The sequence below is a fragment of the Pseudonaja textilis genome, chromosome 6 (assembly GCF_049901715.1).
Source record: "Pseudonaja textilis isolate UNSWEBS1 chromosome 6, rPseTex1.2, whole genome shotgun sequence".
Classification (NCBI taxonomy): domain Eukaryota; kingdom Metazoa; phylum Chordata; class Lepidosauria; order Squamata; family Elapidae; genus Pseudonaja; species Pseudonaja textilis.
In genome coordinates this window covers 8,998,935-9,015,259 of record NC_141995.1, presented here as the reverse complement: position 1 = coordinate 9,015,259, position 16,325 = coordinate 8,998,935, and the positions used below count along the sequence as shown (strand labels likewise).

The 16,325-nt window shown below is 44.3% G+C and overlaps 2 protein-coding genes across 2 annotated transcripts in view; both read right to left on the bottom strand.

Moving 5' to 3' along the window:
- The window catches only part of ANXA3 (annexin A3), a 34,173-nt gene extending 30,903 nt beyond the window's left edge, over positions 1 to 3,270 (bottom strand). Inside the window, exon 1 of the mRNA XM_026718930.2 lies at positions 3,145 to 3,270. The gene's annotated coding sequence lies outside the window, so the exon portion shown is untranslated. The remainder of the gene's footprint in view (positions 1 to 3,144) is intronic.
- Positions 3,271 to 7,254: 3,984 nt separating this feature from the next.
- The window catches only part of FRAS1 (Fraser extracellular matrix complex subunit 1), a 393,348-nt gene continuing 384,277 nt past the window's right edge, over positions 7,255 to 16,325 (bottom strand). Inside the window, exon 73 of the mRNA XM_087935788.1 lies at positions 7,255 to 12,248. Within this exon, the coding sequence (XP_087791914.1) occupies positions 11,643 to 12,248 (606 nt within the window). The 3' untranslated portion in view covers positions 7,255 to 11,642. The remainder of the gene's footprint in view (positions 12,249 to 16,325) is intronic.

Here is a 16,325-nt window from a genome sequence, read left to right as displayed (position 1 = left end):
ACTCGAAAAAAATAGTTGTCCGGTTGGAACAAGCAGACAAGAGTCCAGCTCAGAGTGGTATTCATCTTCCTAAAACCCTTTGCTAGGTTTTAATTGACCAGGAATGGAAATGGGAATTAAGCAATTTCACTGAATGGTGATTCTGCCTGCTTTGGGTCGTGTATATAAGGAAGCAAGCAGAATTATTTTTCCTTAGCCCTTCTTTTGCTCCGAGATGGGATTTAGAGACACTTTTCTATCTTCATGGATTTCTTAACGTTCTTCTCAGGTTTTGTATTTGAAAAGAGGAAAGTTTGGTTTAAGGAGTTTATGCAACGGAGGCAGTAAAGAGCTCAACTCAGGACTTACTCCTAGGTTACACTGAGCACCCTTCAACCTCCTTTCTGTGCCCAAATTCAAGGGTGCATGAATTGGGGAACCCATAAAAGCCTCTGTTGACTCAGATTAGCACTATCTGCTGGGAAATGGGAGTGGGAAGTTGTGGATTCTAACATTTGTTTGTTTGTTTATATCCTGCCTTTATTTTTATAAATAACTCAAGGGGGAGAACATACCTGATACTGGTTCCTCCTCCTATTTTTCCCCCAATGCTGTGATATGGGTTTAATTTAACTCAGAGCGAAACTGATCCTTAGGCTTTCATGCCTAAGTGGGGGGACTAGAACTCCCAGCCTCCTGGTGATTGGCTCAGAGTCACCCACTTGGTTTTCATGCCTAAGGCGGGACTAGAACTCCCAGCCTCCTGGTGATTGGCCCAGAGTCACCCACTTGGCTTTCATGCCTAAGGCGGGACTAGAACTCCCAGCCTCCTGGTGATTGGCCCAGAGTCATCCACTTGGCTTTCATGACTAAGGCAGGACTAGAACTCCCAGACTCCTGGTGATTGGCTCAGAGTCATCCACTTGGTTTTCATACCTAAGGCAGGACTAGAACTCCCAGCCTCCTGGTGATTGGCTCAGAGTCACCCACTTGGCTTTCATGCCTAAGGCAGGACTAGAACTCCCAGACTCCCGGTGATTGGCCCAGAGTCATCCACTTGGCTTTCATGACTAAGGCGGACTAGAACTCCCAGACTCCTGGTGATTGGCCCAGTCACCCACTTGGTTTTAATGCCTAAGGCGGGACTAGAACTCCCAGCCTCCCAGTGATTGGCCCAGAGTCACCCACTTGGCTTTCATGACTAAGGCAGGACTAGAACTCCCAGACTCCTAGTGATAGGCTCAGAGTCACCCACTTGGCTTTCATGCCTAAGGCTAAAACTCACCGTCTCCTTGTTTCTTATCTGGTGCCTTAACCACTAGACCAAAATACTGTTGAACTACATTTCCCCTCTTCCTGCACTAGAAAAAGTAGTTTGTCAATATCCGGAGACCAGAAATTCCTCAGGGCCACATCTCCTTGGTCTCATCAACGTGTCCTCTACCCCTGTCACTCCACCCTGGCATTTTACTTTTTAAAATAACTATTATCATTATTATTATCATCGTCATCATTTCAAAAGCTAGTTTCAGAAGTTGGCTGGAGTAAAATATTGCTGCACCAGCTGAAACTTAGAGGATCATGAATAGTTGCATCAGGTGAGTCTCGGCTGATGAGACTTGGAGAGGGGACCTCCCAATTTAGGAATTTGAAGAGCAAATAGATTCAGAAGAAAGCAAAAACAAACCACATTCATAGTTGCCAAAGAAAACTTAATGTGCCAACAAAGTCTGGCTCAAATAAAGAAAACTTTGGTTAGTAATTTGAACATGGGAAAAACGAGCAGGGAAGGAAAGCGACCAGGTTGTGAGAGGAACAGATCGATCCCGATTTCGTTGGTTTGTTTCTGTTTTAAAGAAACGTTTTCGCCAAAACATAAATTGCTTGATGGGAAGAGAATGGCAGAAAAAGGGTATGGTTTCTTGGAGTCATTTTGCTCACCCACCCGCCACCTGCGTCCTAAAAATGGGAAGCTACCTGCTATGCACTAAAGCAGGGGTCTCCAACCTTGGCAACTTTAAGCCTTGGCAGACTTCAACTCCCAAAGCTGGCTGGGGAATTCTGGGAGTTGAAGTCCGCCAGGCTTAAATATTGCCAAGGTTGGAGACCCCTGCGCGAAAGAACCCAATTGCACATCCCTATCAAGGACTTCAGAGACAAACATTCTAGCTAAACGGGACGAGATCCAGCCGGTGCTTGAAAAGGAGATCACTTGGAAATCACATCCCAGAAGAAACAGTAGGTACCAAATCATTAGTAGACCCTTGGAGAAAGAAAGGGGGGGGAACTTCTCATAGACTTTCCAGATAGATTGAATCAAAAGTCAAGAGTCAAGAGAGGGCGGAGGAGGGAAGATAGAAAGACAGAGCTCTTGCCTCACAACCAGGAAGTTGTGAGTTCGATCCTAGATAGAGGCTAATATTTGGCGTCGACTCTCCTCCTGCTCGAGCAGGGGGTTGCACTAGATGACCTCCGAGGTCCCTTCCAACCCTTTGTTATTCTATGAAAACGAGAGAAAGAAAAAACAAGAGAGAGAGAAGGAGGGAGAGAGGTGGAAGAGAGAGAGAGAGACCCATGCGCTTAGCTGGCAGCTGTCCAGGGCCAGTTGGAGACAGGCGTGACTCTATTTAATTGTGTGAGAGAGAAAGGGAAGGAAAGAGAGAGAGAGACAGAGACAAAGGGTGAAAGGAAAGAAAGAAATCCGGCTTGTTTTCTTCCTCTTTCTAGGGGAGGGATAGATAGCCAGGAAAGGGGCTCTTGGCAGGGCAGCGCGCAACAGAAAGCGCGCAATCGGGGCAGGGCGCGCGTGAGAAGCGCTGCAAAGCAAATGGGACGAGGCACCTCCGAGTTTGTATCCCCCTCCCCGCGTCCCCAAACCACCACCGCCCCCCGGGGGACCCCGTGTGCCTCCCCGCCTCGGATCTCCCCAAGACCGGGGAGGCGAAGTGGAAGCTTGCAGGCGCCGGGGCCAGCGGAGACGGGAGCCTCGATCCCCAGGCTGGGCGCGGCTGGGGTGCAAAAGTTAGGAGGAAGACGGGTGGGAAGCTTGCAAGAGCGGCTGGGTGAGCGAACCCCGGTCCGGCTCCCCGGCTTTCCGAGCGTCCTTCCCTCATCCAGGTCTCAGGGGCCGCAGGGAGAAGAGATCGAGCGGAGAGGCTTACTTACCCGAAGCAGCGGTCCGAACTGGGAAACTTGCGACGGGGAATAGTAGCTACGCCGGCGCGGCGCTTGGGAAAAGTCTTGCTGGCGCGTTCCCGCCTTGTTCTGGCTCCACCTGCCCGGAGGTGCGGTGGAGGAGGAGGAGGAGGAGGAGGAAGAAAGCAGGGCTGGACAACCTTGACCAGGAGGATTTGCACTTCTTCCGATAGGGGGCACCTTTGTGGCTTTTCTTTCCTTGTCCAGCTTTGGCCCAATAAGACCCAGACACCGAGTCTGGTGACAGGAGGGTTTTGAATTACACCCCCCCCCAAAAGCAGGTCACATCCCCTTTAGAAGCAAGACTGGGGTTTTAACAGCATAACAGAGTTGGAAGGGACCTTAGAGGTCTTCTAGTCCAACCCCCTGTTCAAGCAGGAAGCCCTATCCCATTTCAGATAAATGGTCCTCCAATCTCTTCTTTAAAACCCTTCAGTGTTGGAGCGCCCACAGCTTCTGGAGACCAGTCAGTTGCTGAGGGGTCTTTGTGTGAAAGGGGGAGGAATAGGTGCCTTTGATGGGGCCCAGGGTCGTTACGTATGGTATATTAATAGAGATATATATAAGCTAATAGAATGTGGATATATATATGTGAATTTTTTTTTTTTCAAACTTGAACTTTTCTACTGAGAAATTCTGAATTTTGTAAAACTCAAAACTATCAAAACAATTTTTTGACCTTGTAGAGAGGTTTGGTTTGCTTGTTTGCTTGCATTTTTTAATTTTAAAAAATAAAGTTGCATTTGAGCAACTGAAAACTATTTGGATATCCGGTATGACTGGCTAAAGAAAAGATGATATCTGATGACTTGGTAACATTTGAAAAATAAGGGTGATGTGTAAACAATTGTAAAGAGAATTATACATATGTAAACATAGAGCTTAAAAGGATGAAAGAGTTATTATGGCAATATATAACACGCTATTAGAGGGAAAGTACAAGTGTATCTATTGCTCAAACAATGCTGTAAAATGTATATATATGATTTTAATTTTATAAATACTGAATAAATAAATTTTTAAAAAAAGAAAAAAGAAAATAACTATTTGGTGTTTGACAAATGATTCGTGTTAACTGTTGCTGCTTCACAGAGTGACACCAGGACAGTGTAAATTGCAAATAGAAGCAGAGATCCTTGTCCAGTGGGGACCTGAGCATGCAACTGTCTGAGAGCGAATTTCATAGTCAGGAAAGCATGCAGACGTGTAATTTATACCCTAGCAAAACTATGTTGATTTGTGGGCCATCAGATCAAACGGAGAACCAACCATGTGACACAAAAGGGGTTTCAGGAAGTCCACCCAAGTTGTCCTTGCTTTGCAGACTCATAACCGCTTTGAAGAGGACAATGGATCACAGGCAACTATCTGAGATGGATCAAATAATGAAGAGATAAAAGTCTACCTCGCCTCAATGTGAGGTCTTGACTACTGCAGTGAGCTCTACACGGGGCTGCCCTTGCAAAGGATGCCAAGAGCTTTGGTAAGTTCAAAAAGCACATGTTTTTGTGCAAGTCTGGATTTGCACACATCCCCTCTCTTGTGCGAGCTGCCAGTTGGTTGACAATTCACTTCCAGGTTGAATTCAAGGTATTGTTGTGATTCGCCGGCAGCAGCACGGGTGACTCGGGAGTAAGGCTGCAAGGTAATGGCCCCTCCCTTAAGAGATGAAAGCCAGCCTGAGAGACCGGGATTCTTTGCAAGAAGCAAAGAAGTTCTTGCACTTCAAGCCTTGTGGAAGTTTGGACTATCTTGGTTTGTGTTTGAAGACTTTTGGTTTGGAATATTTCTTGGCAACTTAATCTAGTGTTCTTGGCAGCCTTGCACAACCTTGGCAAGGCTCATTCTTATCAGAGACAATTAGTTTTAATAGCATTTTAACTGAATTAACGGAATTCGCAGAAGGCATTAAAAGGTTTTCCTTTTATCTCTGTTTGGTGTCTGTTTACTTGGAACAAGGTTTGGGTCAGAACAAGTCTCGCCTTTAAAGCCTTATGTGACTCTGAGCCAGGTTATTAGAAGGACCATCTACCTGATACAGGAAGCAGAGTCTGTTACAGGCCATCCCCATCAAAGAAGTCTATCTAGTGCAGGGGCGTCAAACTCAATTTCATTGAGGGACGCAACAGGGTTGTGTTTGTCTTCGGCAGGGGGGCCTGGCCAGCTCAACATCACTCGTGTCAGGGGTACCTGTGGTGGACCGAGAGCTCTGCCATCAAAATTGGGCTCCCGAGCTCCGTTTTTGGCTGTGGTGGCTTCCTGCAACCCTCTGCCGGCAAAAACACAGCTTGGGAATCCGTTTTCGCTGGCAGAGGCATCTCGGGCTGGTCCTTCGCTGTTTCCAGGACAGGCCCATGGGCCAGACTGAAGCACCCCACGGGCCGGATCTGGACCCTGCGGCTCGAGTTTGACACCCCTGATCTAGTGGGACCAAGAAGGGCCTTCTTGGTAGTGGCTTTCACCCTTATGGGATACCATCCCCGCAGAAGTTAAGACTGGGCTGTACCTCGATACTCTTCCGAAAAACCCCAAAGACCTGGTGTTTTGTTTTTTGTTTTTTGCCTGCAGACCTGAAGATCCAAGATTGATATGCAACCCATCAAAAATGGCTTGTTTGAATGTTGTCACCAGGGAAGAGAAGGTGTGTTGTGTTTTATGTGTGGGGTTTACTTCTTGTAAGCTGTTCAGAGTCATTGTGTGTTGGCCTATAAATGCAGTAAGTAAGTAAGTAAGTAAGTAAGTAAGTAAGTAAGTAAGTAAGTAAGTAAGTAAGTAAGTAAGTAAGTAACCAACCAACCAACCAACCAACCAACCAACCAACCAACCAACCAACCTTCTTTACATGTTCTATATTAAGTGTGTTAAGTATAATCTTAACATGATCGTCTTTCTCACATGTATTCCTAGAAGACATGGAACAGTCTCAAAACATCTTACTGTAGATTTCCTTCTCTTATCATAGTCAATGGGGAGGCGAACTTCTATCACACATTTTACTCTCCACCTGGATAAATCCTGTTTAAGGTAACTGAGGCACGGCTTGGGGTTGTGTAGAAAGGGAACCCCAAAGATGTTTGTTCAAAAGGCAACTGGAGGAAGTTTTTTCCTTGAAGACGTTTCGCTTCTCATGCAAGAAGTGAAGAAGCTTCTTGGAGAAGAGAAATATCTTCAAAGAAAAAAAAAAAACTACCTCCAGTTGCCTTTTGAAGAACCACCTTTGGAACAACCGTGACTGAGAATCTCCACAAATATGTAGGAAGGGAAATTATCAGAAGATCACAAACGCAGTTAGGCTGCTGCAACCTTCCTCACAATGGGGACACATCAGGGGGTGGGACTAGATGACCTACAAGGTCCCTTCCAACTCTGATTATTTGTTAAGACTGGTCAGGATGGTATGTAGCCATCTCAAGGATCTTCCTAATGTCCCCCTGCCCGATTAGCAAAACCAACTCAGGACACGGCCTACCATTCCCCCCCCCCGCCCCCATTAACAGCATTCAAGGTTGTTAATGTCTTTTTCTACGTTACGTTAAAGCAGGGGTATCAAAACTCGATTTCACTGAGGGCCGCATCAGGGTTGTGTTTGACCTCGAGGAATGGGGCGGGGTGGTGGCAGCCCGGGGCACGGCCAGCTCAACGTCCCTTATCACAGCTCCGTTTTGGGCTGGGATGGCTTCCTGTAGCCCACTCTGCCAGCGAAAACAAGAGTTTGTGGAGGCTACCCAGCCTCTGTTTTTGCTGGCAGAGGGCTGCAGGAGGCCATCGCAGCCCAAAATGTCCCCCAGGCAGTCTGTGTGCGGCCTCCCTGAGCTCCATGTTTGCTGGCAGAGGGCTGCAGGAGGCCATCGCGGCTGAAAACAGAGCCTGGGTAAGCCAGCTCCGTTTTCTCTGGCAGAGGCACCGTGAGCCGGTCCTTTGCTTTTTTCCAGGGCTGGCCTGCAGGCCAGATCTAAGCACCCCACAGACCGTATCGAGGCCCGGGGCCTTGAGTTTGACACCCCCGTGTTAAAGGGTGCCAGGGTTCAACCTTAGAACTGCTTTTTTGAAAAGAAAAAGAAAAAAAAGGAAGAAATCCTGCAGGCCGAAGGCAGTTTTTATTAAAAAGTAACCAAAGGTGGTTTATTAGCAAAGGCAACAACAGAAAGGCATCATGGGAATAATAAGTAGACTGATGCTCTGAAATACAGAACATTATTGAGGTTCGAGGAAACACGGTTGACAGCACCAGATGAAGTCACTTTGGGGCACCAGAAGAACTTTCTGGAAGGACAGTGTGCCATGAAAAACAAGAGGACAATTATAGTCTATCCAGAGAAGGCAGATTTGCTCGCCTGCCATGTCAGCGCTAACACTTATAATAGATGCCTTCAGGCAGCATAGGAAACAGCTGAGGTACTCCCGTATCTTGCTGTTACAACACTGTCATATTTATTTATTTTTACAAATACTAACCTATGTGACACTAAATGTTGTACCTTTCGGGTAGGCTCCTCAAAACTTACAAGTGACCCGGCCAATCTCGTTCCTGGGGCACGTTAGCCGTTTGGGATAATCTGGCACAAACAATTGTCCAGAATGACAACAACGCCTGTGTATATTGTATTTTCATCCTGCAATATTACCACGGAGACTGCACTGGCATCTCCTAACCTTAGGAAACTCCCGTGGAGGGAATTTGACTTGTTCGAGATCATCCACGAACTTCGTGGAGAAGCAAGGCCTCCAAAGCTGGTCCCATCGGCGTTTGGATTTTCCAGAGCCAAATCTAGGCATTTAATGGGGGCACAAGAACTTTAGATACCCACCGAGCTTTTCCATCTGAAGGGCTTATTCTCATATATCACAAGGGCGGCTGGATTCCCTGAGCTGAACAACAGCACTCTACCAATACAAATCAGTGTAAATATTCGTATTCCGTAGGAAACACTGGTTTGTGATTTATTATCCCAGATTTTTCCTTCCTGACCCAGAAAGCTTGGGCAGTTTCTGTGAAGATTCACACAAAGTCAACTTCACAAAGTCAATTGTTTTCCAATTCATTTCCATGGAGGTCCCACACCACGGCTAATTCCCATTTGCACCACACCATACCTACATCCCTCTGTGTGTGCTATCTCACACACACACACACACACACACACACACACAAATCTTTGAAAATGAAGGGTGCTTATTCAATTTACACTGGGCATAGACCAAGGAAAACTTCTGAAGTGGAGGAATATTCTAAATAAAAAGGGTGGGCAACTAATTTTCCCAAGAGGCCACGTGAAAAACTGGAACTGTTGTGGAGAAGTGAACTATAAGGTGCTCGGCCTTGCACTCATATATGTAAGATTGCAATTAGAAATGGCAGTTTCTTTCCAAATAAAAGCAATCCGCTTCGACTAGACAAGAATAGCCATAGGACTGGATGTAGCTTGGGAACCATAAAATGCTCAGGTCTGTTCTACTAGTTAGTAGAAACTCCAGTTGTTGGATTTAACACTCAGTGACTGTAGGGAAGAAATGCCTGCTTCTACTCAATTACCGGCACCCACTTTTTGTGACCATGCAGATAGTCCTCGACTTACAATGGCTCATTTCAAAGTTATACTACCACTGAAGAAAGTAGCACCCCTTTTCACACTTAATGACCGTTGGAGCATCCCCATGGTCTGTGGCGAGGAAGCTCGTAAAATGCGGCACAATTTGCTTAACAAATGTCTCCCTTAGCAGCAGAAATGTTGGGCTCAATTGTGATTGTAAGTCGAGGACTATACCTGTAATAAGGTCAACAAGAAGAAGAGAGAATTGTTTTGCTAGATTGGTGGCAGAAAACCTTACCTTGAAGACAGCAGATAAAAAGAAATGAGAAAGCAGATAATTATCAACTCAAGTTCTGTCCCTTTAGGATGCTTTCCTCTTATGACACAATGGCTTGTCATGTCAATATAGGACCAGGAAGAATTTTAACAGGATTCTCTTCCCGCATTAATAAACATGTATGCAAATCGCATGGGGCAGCTCAGAGACACCATTAGTGTTATGAAAAAGCAATCTTGTTTTGATGTACATGGTGAGTTGGTTGTTTTCCATCAGATAATTGCAAAGATCCTGCTGCCTTCTCCAATTTGGTACCTAATAAATTTAAATTCGCTGGTAAACAGAATGCAAGGTTAAATCTAGCACTCTGAGAAGACATGAAATTATAGGGAAAACCAGTTTATTGCACGTGTATAATCAGGTTGTTTTTGGCACTTGGAACCAGGTTTGCAAGTATCGCCACATGCCTTCAAAATTAAGATTCATTTTATCCAGAACGAGCTTTGCTAAGTGATTTGGGTAATGTGGCTTTTGAGAGTTAGGAGCTTGTGAATTATTCAAACATTTGCATAATCCGTGTGATGTACCAAAATCCAGGAGAGCATTCAATGTGTAAAATGATTGGACCAGCTGGTTTAAATCAAGCGTTTATGCTAGGGAATTTGGCAACTTTAAGACCTGTGGACTTCAACTCCCAGAATTCCCTAGCCAGTTTCCCATGCTAGTTGGGGAATTCTGGTAATTGAAGTCCATAGGTCTTAAAGTCGCCAAAGTTAGACACTCCAGGCCTACGAAGTCTACTGAATTAGATTTCTACGCAGAACCTGAGTTATTTGCTGCTTTATACCACACTAGGTTTCTGGATTAAATTATGCCGATACAAAGGAAGATTCCTAGACAGCATTATAAACTAAGCTGAGCAACAATTTTGGCACCGGTGATTTTCAGTTCCAAAGTACTACCTATTTTCTAAAAGAATATTTTTAAAAATCTGCATTTAGGACAAAAAAAGGGAATCATATAGCAGATATTTCAAAATAAGGTGGAACAAGGATGGACAATGAGAGAAAAAAAATGGCTCTCTTATTTCTTTCAGCCAGTTCATGCAATTCATCCAATACGCTTCATCATAACTTAGGTGTTGCCTCTTTAAAGATTTAAGATGTGCACTTGAAAATGGATCTACAAAAGGTTTCTTACGTCAGGCGCACGTGCGCGCAAAATGTAAAATCATCGAACCGGTAGTTACATTGGTCGGATCCCACCCTTGATCTAGTCCAATCCCCTTACACCATTTCTGACAAATGGCAGTCCAGTCTCTTCTTGAAAGCTTCCAGGGATGAAACTCCCACAACTTCTGAAGGCAACTTCTGTTCCATGGGTTGATTGTTCTGTCAGAAAATTCCTCCTTATTTCTAGGTTGAGTCTCTCCTTGACCAGCTTCCATCCATTGTTCCTTGTCTGGCCTTCTGGTGCTTTGGAGAATAGCTTGACCCCTTCCTCCTCTCTGTGGCAGCCCCTCAGATATTGGAAGACTGCTCTCCTGTATCCCCTGGTCCTTCTCTTTACTAGACTAGCCAAGCCCAGTTCCTGTAACCGTTCACGGTATGTTTTAGCCTCCAGTTCCCTAATCCTCCTGGTTGCTCTTCTCTGCACTCTTTCTAGAGTCTCAACCTCTTTTTTATAGTGTGGTGGCCAAAAGCTAATACAAAAATTAATACAAGCGGTCCAAACAAGGCATCACTGGAACTGCCAATCTTTCATCAGTTAACTAAGCTTGGAACACCCATATTGGCATTATTTCCACCACTGTGTCCATGGATCTGTTGGTCCACCAAAATTCCATGAGTCTGATAGAGACCCTTGTGGTTCTCAAGGCATCTGTGTTTCAAAGGGAATCCATTGTTCCATCCTTCCATCTGGAGAAACTGGGCTGAAAGGGCTTCCCACAGAAGTAAGTTAATACAAACTGTCTAACCAAGGCCTCATTGGAAGTGCCCATCCTTTGTCCGTCAACTGAACTGGGGAAATCCAAGGTCACCCTGCTGTCCCATACGTAATTTCCGCATTGTGCTTCTTCTACCTCTGAAGTAGATACGAGCAAGGCATCTCTGTTTGTTTGTTTTTTAATTCAACCAGTTCTGCAAAGAGAATTCAACAGGCTAACGACAGAAGAGGTCTGGGAAACTGTCACACAATTGGTGCGTGGGCCTGGCCCTCCATGGCGGCTTTTACGAGATGAGTTTCGGTCCTTCCTCTCCTCGGGTGGTTTGTCTTTCATTGAGGTAGCTCCTTGGTAGAGTGGAAGCATGCAAAGATTACCTTGCTTGATCATTGCTTAAGCCAGGAGGGGGGTGCGCTCCAACCTTGGCAACTTGGTGGACTTCAACTCCCAGAATTCCTCAGCCAACATGGCCATCTGTCTGAGGAATTCTGGGAGTTGAAGTCCACGGATTTTAAAGCGGTCGTGTTTGGAGACCTCTGGCTTAAGCAAACAAAATGCAAAGATTTTGTTCTTCCCTTTTCCCCCTAGAAGACCACTATAAAAATACCAGAACGGGAAGTTTTTAGAAAACAAATTATAGAAGGTTTCTCCTCTTCCCCCCCCCATTTTTTATATATATATATATATAAATTTCTTCCCTCTATTCCAAAGGCCATTAAACTTCGGTCCCATCGTGTAAATTGTTATGAACTTTCACTTCCAAGTTCATCTGTTTGACCTTCGCCCCCCTGACCTTGTAGGCGCCTTCGTTTTCACACAGGAGATTGAGGTTCTTCACCGTGCAGTAATGTCCACTGACGTTCTTCTCCAGGGTCTCGGCGTACCGCTTGGCTGCCTCAACTTGAGTGTTGAGCGGGTACTGCTCTGCAATCTCTTTGGTCGCTTTCTTCTTCTTCTTCTTCTTCCGATGCTTCCGACACTTCCTGGTGACAAAGCAGACGGACAAGAGGACGAGGACGAAGAGCAGGACGGCCGCAAAGCCGCTGCCGATGGAAGCTCCCGTCTGAGAGAGAGAGGCCACACTGACGGCGTCCTGCTGCTCCAGGCTGAGAGACTTCATGTTGGTGCCGTTCTTGATTTGATCTCCCTCGTTGTCGTAGATCAAGGAGTCATCCAGAACGGGGAGGCCCTTGTGGTCCACAAGGTCTCGGCGGCCGCGCTTCAGGGGATGGACCACGGAACGTGGCATCCGGGAGCCCCCAATCATCTCGGGACCGATGACGTAGATCACTTGAAGATACCACTGGTGCCCGGCTTCCACCTGACCAAAAAGACAGAACAAGCGCCACATTCAGAAGACGTGAATTTCAATATCTGTTTTGAGGTATACAGGGAGTTCTCAACTTACAACGATTCGTTTGAAGTTACAACAGCACTAAAAAAAAAGGGGGGGCCTATGACCTTTTCCCACACTTATAACCATCCCCATGGTCACGTGATCAAAATTCAGACGCTTGGCAGCTGACTCATACTTATGACTGTTGCAGCGTCCCGGGGGGTCCTGTGATCCCCTTTTGCGACCTCCTGACCAGCGAAGTCAATGGGGAAGCCAGATTCACTTAACAACCTTGTTACCAACTTCACAGCTGCAGGGATTCACTGAACGTCTGTGGCAAGAAAAGTCATAAAATGGGGGCAAAATTCACTTGACCAGGGTCTCATTGAGCAATAGAAATTTGGGGCTCAACTGAGGTCGTAAGTGTAGGATGCCCTGTTTTGCTATTTCTCCTGGAGGCAATTGGAAGGCTATATGAGGTAAGTTGGGGGCAGCAAATAAGTTTAATCAATCAATCAAGCAAAGAAACAAACAAGCAAGCAAAAGAACAACCATCTTGTCCTTGAAAATAAGACTGTGTGGAGCGGATTGTACCTTCTCAGAAAGTGCCACATTTGCAGTGTCTGTGAAGATTCTCAGTCATCCAGGTCACGGTTGGCATTTTAGAATAGAATAGAATTCTTTATTGGGCAAGTGTGATTGGACACACAAGGAATGTATGTTGGGGCATAAGCTCTCAGTGTCCATAAAAATAAAAGATACATTCGTCAAGAATTAATCAGGTACAACACTTAATGATAGTCATAGGGTACAAAAAGCAATTAAATCATACTAAGAAGCAGTCAATATAAATCATAAGGATACAAGCGGCAAAGTTACAGTCATACAGTCACAAGTGGGAGGGGATGGGTGATAAGGAGTGATGAGAAGATTAATAGTAATAGTAATGCAGACTTTGTAAATAGTTGGACAGTGTTGGGGGAATTATTTGTTTAGTAGAGTGATGGCGTTAGGGAAAAACTGTCCTTGTGTCTAGTTGTTCTGATGTGCAGTGCTCTATAGCGTCGTTTTGAGGGTAGGAGTTGAAACAGTTTATGTCTGGGATGTGAGGGGTCTGTAAATAATTCACAGCCTTCTTTTTGACTCGTGCAGGATACAGGTCCTCAACTGAAGGCAGGTTGGTAGCAATCTTTTTTTTTTCTGCAGTCCTAATTATCCTCTGAAGTCTGTGTCCGTCCTGTTGGGTTGTAGAACCACACCAGTTATAGAGATGTTCCTTCCGTGAGGAAAACGTTTTGCTTCTCATCCAAGAAGCTTCTTCAGTTCTGAGTAAAACGGAATCAATCAGTTAGGACTGAGGAAGCTTCTTGGATGAGAAGCAAAATGTCTTCCTCAAGGAAAAAAACGAAATCCAGCTGCCTTTTGAAAAAAGGGACCTTTGAAAGCCCATTTGGGGTGCTGCAGCAAAAAAAGGAAACCTTATTTCTGGCCTTCACTCTATGGTGCCACCGCAGTGGAGACCACAAATCTGTGGCATCTCCAGCTCATTTAGTGCCGGATGGTATTGAGGTGGCCATATTTTAAGAGCTTGGGAACCAAGCCAACTATTTTGATTAAAACCTCCTTTGTTACTGAGCAAATCTAATTTCACAGTTATGGTTCTCACTCCTGAACTGGATAAATTATTAATATGTATTACAGCTATTATAGGTGTCATCCTCCAATCTGTATTCCCAAGGGAGTTTACAAGAAAACAAACAGAATGATTAAACGCAGAAACAAAAATCGGAACCTCAAAAAGACCACAGCTTTATACGAGATTACATCCCTAAAAGTTTGGGAAAAGAAAGCCTTTGATGAAATAAGGAAGCCTCAAATGGGAGATTTTTAAGATATAGGGAATTATAGATGGATATGGCCTGTACCTTGAAGTGCCCTAACTGTCAGCCACTCAAAAAAAAAAAAAAAAGCGAAATACCACTCACGCATCATCACAAAATCTCCAAAAGCCTACAAACTTGAAAATTTGGCACATATGTTCCTCTTGGCTTCTAGGTGCTCACTAAGAAAGGATTTTTCAAAATGACCATCAGAGCATTAGTATTTTCTATATTATTATTAACACGCTCTGATGCTAAGGAATTCTATTCCTCCTCCCCATCTGAAAAGAAATCTGTTCCAAATGCAAAACGCAAGCAGAGGAGTTTCCGTTTTAGTTTCACAGCAGCAAGCAGCTTTAGTACAGAACAGTTGAGCTAAGCCACACCCAGGCTCCTTGTTGTCTCCTTCTTGCTCACACAGCATATACTGTTTCAGTTTCCAAACAGCCCTCAACTCTCCCACAAACTGACAGGACGCTAGCCAGATGAATACCAATGGATGCTGGTAGGCAGAGGCAGATTTTTTCCCCCCGTTATTTTCTTCCCCCAAAACTAAACCTGACCACATAGCTTCGTAGTGAAGCACGGGTATCGAGCTAGTCTTTAAATATTCTTTATTTTTATTTATTTTATTTATTGATTTGATTTGTCAATTGCTTACAAGATAATAGGTATAAGTATATACATAGTTATGAATACATGAAATGGGTACATATAAGAAAAATAAAAGAAACAATAGGACAGGGACGGTAGGCACGTTGGTGCACTTATGCACGCTCCCTACAGACCTCTTAGGAAAGGGGTGAGGTCAATAGTAGGCAGTCTAAGGTTAAAGTTTTTGGGGTTTGGGGAAAAAACTACAGAGTCAGGTAGAGTATTCCAGACATTGACTACTCTGTTGTTGAAATCGTATTTCCTGCAATCAAGTTTGGTGCAGTTAACCTTGAGTTTGTATATATTGTGTGCTCTTGTGTTGTTATGGTTGAAACTGAAGTATTCATTGACAGGTAGGACATTGCAATGTATGATTTTATATACCATACTTAGATCAGACTGAAGACAGCGAAATTCAAGGTTTTCTAGGTCTAGAATTTCAAGTCTGGTGGCATAAGGTATTCTACAACGAGTAGAGGAGTGGAGAACTCTTCTTGTGAAATATTTCTGGACTTTCTCAACTGTGCTAATATCAGATACGTAATGTGGGTTCCAGACTGATGAGCTGTATTCGAGTATTGGTCTAGCAGATGTTTTGTATGCTCTAGTTAGTAGTGTGATATTACCAGAGAAAAAGCTACGCAGGATTAGGTTAACGACTCTTAATGCCTTTTTGGCTATGTAGTTACAGTGGGCTCTAGCACTTAGATCATTAAGAGATGAGAACTCTAAGGTCCTTTATAGAGCTTGGATCATCAACAAGATCTTGACTATTCAGCTTGTATTTTATTTTCTGATTTTTTTTGCCAATATGTAAGACAGAGCATTTATTTGTTGAGATTTGAAGTTGCCATTTGTTTGACCATTCTGATCCATAGTCAAGATCTTTTTGAAGGGTAGCAGTATTGTCTGTGGTATTGAACAGCTTTACATCATCAGCGAAAAGAACGCAGTTGCTCTTAATATGATCACAGAGGTCATTTATGTAGGGTATGAAGAGAGTTGGTCCTAGAACACTGCCTTAGGGGACACCACTATTGACAGAATAGTGATAGGACACTCCCAATTTTGACCATTTGTTGTCTGTTTGACAGGAATGCTTCTGTCCAGTTATGCAGTTGTCCAGAGATACCATAAGATTTTAGTTTTAGGAGTAGTTTGTTGTGTATCACTGAATCAAAGGCTTTACCGAAGTCTATGTAGATTGTGTCTATTGCTTTGCCCTGATTGAGTTGTGTAGTCCATATGTTTTTGCAGTGTAAGAGTTGCAGATTACATGATAGTTTTTTCCTGAAACCAAATTGTTTATTGGAGAGTAGGTTGTTTGTCTCTAAGTGGAGGATAATGGATTGGTTAATAATTGATTCCATGACTTTACAGGTGACGCAGCATAAGGAGATTGGTCTGTAATTTTCAACTAGGCTGGGATCTCCCTTTTTGAATATGGGATTGACCATGGCTTGTGACCATAGGTTAGGCAAGGAGCTGGTCCTGAAAGATTTTTCAAAGATTATGCTTAGAGGTTCGG